The following is a 6,000-nucleotide window of genomic DNA, read 5'->3' as shown; positions in this document are numbered from 1 at the left end:
CGGGCGCTCACACTCCGCCATCCGCGGCCTGCGGGGCGTACGCCCTCCCGTCCTCCCGCAAGAGGAGGCAGTCTCCGCCGCAGGAAACAGGTGGGGAGGAGGGCAGGGCAAACCCCTCCTGCCAAGTCCTCACGTGCATTGCCGCACTATCTGTACGCGAACCGCTGCTCCCCCTGCACCTCGCCGATAACTTTTTTTACCAGGCTTCGCACCGCCTGCCGCCACCGAAGGACCACCCAGGGGGGTGGTGGGCTTAGGGTGGCAAACTTTCTGCTCAGATGGGCCAGGGTGGCAGCTTCGTCCTTCCTTTATCTTCAATATCACGGCTGCAGCACCATCCTCCCTCGGGCGCGCCACGCTGAGCGGGGGGCGGTGCGGCGAAGCCCTGCGCTCGTTCCGGCAGCGGGCGCCGCTCCGTTTCGGTCCGCCCCGCACCGGAGAGAGGGCGGCGGGCTCCGGCGGACTCTTCTGCTGCTGCTGCTGCTGCTGCTGCCGCCGCCACCGCCGTCCCCGTCGCGGGCGGAGAAGGATGGAGCCGGGCAAGGAGCCCCGAGTGACCACGGGGGAGAAGCCCAGCGAACCCGAGCCGGCGGTTTCCTTCCAGGCCCGGCTGTGGAAGAACCTGCAGCTGGGGGGCAAGGGCCGGAGCGGCGGCGGGCGGGCAGCAGCCGAGCGCCGCACTGCGGAGCCCCTCGCCCCGCCGCCGCCGGCCAGCAGCAAGGTGGACCTCCAGCCCGGTGGCAAGTGGAGCGGCTTCAAGCGACGGCGGCAAGTGCTAGACCGCGTCTTTTCGTCCTCCCAGCCCAACCTATGCTGCTCAGCTGCCGAGCCGCTGGAGCCGGCCGGCGAGTCCGGCTCCGCCCTGCGCCGCCTGCGGGAGCACCTGCTTCCCCAAGGCAAGGGGCCGCCGCCCGGCCGCCGCCCGGAGCCCGCCGCCGGCTGTGAGGGGCCGGCGGGTGGCAGGGAGGGGCGCCGGCCCGGGGCGCACCTGTCCCACCAGAAGAGCTCCTCGCTGCCCAGTACCGCCTGCCTGGAGCAGCTGCTGCAGGGCTCGCCCGCCCCCGGCAGGATCCAGGACCAGCGGACGGAGGACGGCGACAGCAGCGCGGTGAGTGCCGGCCCGCGTCGTCTCTGCGTACAGGGCCGAGTGGGGAGGTTGAGCGGGCGGGGTGGTAATCCTTGGGGAGGGTAGAAGAGGTGGGAAGGGAACTGAGGTAAAGAGAAGTGGGAGGGCGACCGCTAGGGAAGGGAGCTGAGGTGAAGCGAAGGCCGGCCACGGCTGAGTCTCAGCCCTCCTCCCGCTCGCTCGCTGTTGAGCAGTGCCCTTCGCCTTAAGAGGGGACCGGCCCCGGTCCTGCCCGCGTCGGAGCCCTGCATTCCCCAGCACGCCGTGGCCGGCAGTGTCGCGGCCCGAGCCGTGGGAGCACCGCTGCCAGCCTTGCTCTGCTCCGCTGCAGGAGCGACCTCCCTCACACCTTCATTGCATAAACCGTGCAGGGGAAAGGTGTCTCGGAGGCTGGAGGTGGGCTTCCCTCGCTCTCACGGCTCGCAGCTCTGCGCGGGCCGTCTCTGCTGGTGTCTGCTCTTAACACATGCAGCACGGCTTTTCCTCAGGTGATCTCGGCTTTTTTCCTTGTTTGGTTATCCAAATTTGAATTATTATGTCTTTTGATTTCTGCAAGACACGCAAACGACAACCACTGGTACACATTTAATAGATTGTAGGTAGTTATTTGGCTGGGTACTGTCTCATGGAGCTGTCAGTTCAGTCTACAAGACTCGTTCTGGTTGTTGGGAGAAGGCAGTAAACAAAGCCATAACTCTTCCAGCTGTCAGTTTTTAAATTGCGTGGTGAAGCTACTGTTCATAGGGACTGCTGAATCTCGGAATAAATTCACTGCGAGAAAAGTGCAAAACATATGAATATTTTTGGATCTTGTGTAATTCTAAGCAGTCATCCACCTTTCTCAAGAATAACTGACTAATGCATATTATTTTAAATTGTCTTAGGTCATAAGCAGGGGGAAATGAGTAGCTGAACTAAAAGACATGCTCTGTGTGTTGTCAAAAATAGGCTGTATAAATGCATTTGGCTGCTGCCAGAGCAGTATCTATGCTAATAAAGAATGACAGTATTTCTGCAGCGATTTGCGAGTGTACCTTGAGGTCAGTGGTACTTTAATGTACCTCTGCAGAATCAGAGGAGTTAGTCTTCACAAATACGGGACTTAGACTTAACTTTGTCATGGGGATGCTTTGGTTGTAATCACTGGCCTGACTGGAAACTCTTGTATAATGCTTGTAAAGGGTTTAGATCATTGCTTATTCAGGTGGGATTATTGTGACAGGTGTCTCTAAAGTGGGCATTTCCCTGCAGTAGTTAATCCCTTCCTCCCCAAACCGCTGGCTCACAAGAATGTATTGCACATTTTAAGTATTTAAGTACTATTGAGTGAGACAACAGGACATTATTCTGCTTTAAAGACTGCTGCATCTAGCAATATGAAAATGTGTGACTTCAGTGTTGTTCTGCTGTTGTGTTTAGTAAAGAATTGTAGTTTGTTTACAAAACACATCAAATGCTTTTTAGTTGTGAGTTGTTTAGAACAAGGTACAGTCATAACATTTGGAAAGAATAGTGCTAAATCAAATCAATTTAGGCTTTCTAACACTTGTTTTTAATTAGCAGGATTATGACCAATTCCTCCAAGTGTTTTCTAGTATTAATTTGGGCTGTGCCTGGATACCAGACATGCTGGTTTTGGTAATAGAAAAGCTTGCTTGTGTGTTGATGAAGTTTGCAGAGCTGCTGATTGTGTTTGTTTCAGAGGGAAGATCTGAAACAGAATAGCTTTTCTGCTGTTTCATAATAAGCACATTCACTGCTTTTCTCAATTCTAAAGTATAATCTTACTTGGGTTATTAAATCTAGTTTAATTCACCAGCTTCATTGAGTTATAGGATATTTGGGGAAGTAAGACTCCAACTATAAAGTGTTGTTGGTTGACTTCAAATATGCCTGGTACTCTTCAGTGATCTGTTAACAGAGCAAGGACCTTCCACTGTGAGCAGCTGGAGTTTCCATTTCAGTGTACCTCAGGAGCCAAGTCTTTCATGCTTACAGGCTGTACCCCAGGGCAGTGAAGTCCCTGCCTAACCTCAGTCATGGTCTTTACACCCTTCTGAGGATTTGGGATTACACATCTGGTGGCGTGAATAGTAGTTTGGAATAACTTGCATTTTTCAAATCCAAGTTTTACTTACAGCATGTGCTGGTTTTAACAACTGCAGGGAACCAACCTCCAAGCAAGCTGTTCCCTTTCTCCCTGTGCCTTTGACAAGGGAGAAACAGTAAGAGATTATGAGTAAAAATAACAATTTACTAAAATCACAATAATCACAGCAATATCCATAGTGAGAAAAGTATATAAAAAGAGGTTGTCCCACCCATGAAAGGGCATTTATCTCTGGGAACAAAAGAAAAGGTGCTTCCCAAAGATAGTGACTGGTATGTACTCAGACAAGGGCAATATGGCCATGAGAGCTCTGGTGGCTTAATGTTCTCATCCCCCCCCAGCCCAGTCTAAGTAGGGCAAGCAAACCCCTCTGAGTCTTGTGCCATGCTGCCACCTCAGACCGCTCCAATATGTTCTGCACAGCCTCCTCTTAGCTTTGCTCACCACTCACTTGGCTCTGCTGGGGCTTGGGCTCTGAATAGCACAGCTGAGCTTGTGCCCCTTCTCTCTCTCTCTTTTCTAATATTCCCTGGAGCAGTTGTCTTGGACTCGGCATTGCTGTCCTTCAGCACCACATCCTAAAGCCACAGCTCAGAGGAATGGTGGTGAAGAGAGGCTGGGTCCACCTGGCTTATCCCGATACCTTCTCCCTGGAGAGATCCAGGCAAGATGGTGCACTTCCCCTCCTGCTCCTTGGCTTTTCCTGCTGGGACCACAGTGATAATGTGTGTGATATGGAATAAACATCATTAGAAGCTCCATTCTGTTTTTTTCTGTAACCAGGACACACCTGCACACTTACAGCAGTGTCTGGATTTTCCTTGTCTTTCACTGCAGCCTTACTTGCCCAGAGATTAAAAGAAGTATATCAGAATTGTTAAAATGAGATTAAATTACCTAAAAGTAAATCAGCATAAAATTGCAACTTATTTTAAAGCATATGTCAAATTTTATTGAAATAGAGAGCAAGCAGATGCTACTGCCTCATTTGGATCAAGACTGTTGAATTTTTTTAGCAAATCTGCATGCATAAATATAAGATATGTAGTATCTTAAGGGAGATGGTGGGGAGAAATAAAATCCCACAATAAGTCAATTTTTTTGTGCTTTTAAGCTGAAATAATACATTTATCATCAGTGAGAGGGAGCATGAGGTAGTTGGTGGGAAGACTTACAGTGTAAGTCTGTTATCATGAAATGTACATATATTTAGCATAATCAAACAATTTAAATTTTATTTGAACTCATTAAAATGTGATATAGCACTATTGCATTGGGCATGGACAGTCTAGCAGAGACCTAGTTTTTTCAGTATTGAATAAAGCTTCTGTTGCATTGTATAGGATTACTATCTTGGTTTGAGCAGAACAGCACAAATAGAAGTGTAGTCTTATGCAAACAATACCTATTATATCTGAGCTCTAAATACTAACCTAGTTCTTTGCTGAAGACTGAATACTTCTTGGAGTAATATTTCCAATATTTTTGGAAATGGCATTTTAAGTATTTAAAATAGGCAGGAAACTTAGGTTTCTTTTAAGCAGTAACTGAAATGTAAATGTGTGTTTTTAGGACAAAGAAATGAACACATGTGCAATTATACATGATCCTTCTTACAGTTTCCAAAGACTATGAGACAGGTTTCTTTGGCCAAACTTTTCATAACTTTCCACATGGCAGCCAGTCACTGTCATGTAGCTGAGAGCCACATGTGTGCTGCATCCTTGAAGGACTTAGATGATGGTGATGGAAGCCTCCTGGGGTGTCCCCTGGACAGGAGATGACAACAACATTCCAGGAGCAATGCTTCACAATGCTTCCAGTGTCTGAGTGTACTGCCATGGCCCAAGGCAGTGAGGCAAGGGTTTTTCTGCTTGTCCCTTTTAATTTTCCTTTCCATGCCAGCTGGAGCATGAATTTATCTGACAGTGCCTGTGCCAGCATGGCCTTTTTCTTTAATGTGAGATGTAGCTTTGCATGAAAAGTTTTATATCACAGTAATTTGTCACAGTAATTTAGTAAAAACCAGGAGGGTGAAAATATCCCGGTTTCTTAAGTCTTGCAGTAATAGAGACCCTACAAGTATTTCACTATATTAATCAAAGAACATGGATCTGGTCATATGTCATATTGAATCAAAAGTGAACATGAAGAGGGCTTAGGGAGAGGGTTCTTGGTTGAAGGGATGTCCAGGCTGCGGTCTGACTGTCACAGTGAGAGCTCTTGTGGGCACTTCTCTCCAGTGTGTTTTCTTCAAAGATAACAACAAATCTGACAACAAATTTTGTGATTTCTTGACTTCTTAAAATTTGTCCAGGTTGATCCATTACACCAAAAGAGTGGACAGGTTCTTAACCCCTTCCATCAATTTCCAGTTCTGTAAGTGACTATGTGAATAACTTGGAGGTGTGGAAGAGCACTGGGATATTGCAGAGGGAAGATGGGGGCTGACTAGGGCTGCTGCTCAACCTCTAATTTCTTAGCCATAAGAAAGCAAGTGTCATTAATTTTATGACACATGAAGCTTTTTGTTTCATTAATAAGCAGGGATTGGGAAACAGTGGTCTAGAATATATAAATATAGACAGATGAGAGATGAGATGAAGTGAAAAACTGGAGATGCATCCAGATCCAGGGTCTTTCCCATTCTTACAAATAAAGATAACTATTAGTCAATAAAGGTGATGTAAGAGGGTGAACTGTGTGGCACAGGAGGAGGACCTGAAGAAAGAAGGGGAGTTTAGTGAGCTGGGTTATTTGCACT

General features: G+C 48.2%; 1 protein-coding gene across 1 annotated transcript in view; it reads left to right on the top strand.

Annotated features, from left to right (window-relative positions):
- The first annotated feature begins 529 nt into the window (after nt 1-529).
- MCTP1 (multiple C2 and transmembrane domain containing 1) overlaps nt 530-6,000 on the top strand; it is a 210,836-nt gene continuing 205,365 nt past the window's right edge. Inside the window, exon 1 of the mRNA XM_059836614.1 lies at nt 530-1,108. Coding sequence (XP_059692597.1) covers nt 530-1,108 — 579 coding nt within the window. The remainder of the gene's footprint in view (nt 1,109-6,000) is intronic.

This window comes from Haemorhous mexicanus, chromosome Z (genome assembly GCF_027477595.1).
Source record: "Haemorhous mexicanus isolate bHaeMex1 chromosome Z, bHaeMex1.pri, whole genome shotgun sequence".
Taxonomy (NCBI): Eukaryota; Metazoa; Chordata; class Aves; order Passeriformes; family Fringillidae; genus Haemorhous; species Haemorhous mexicanus.
Note: the sequence above shows the minus strand (reverse complement) of the source record. Positions and strands in the feature narration are given on the sequence as shown.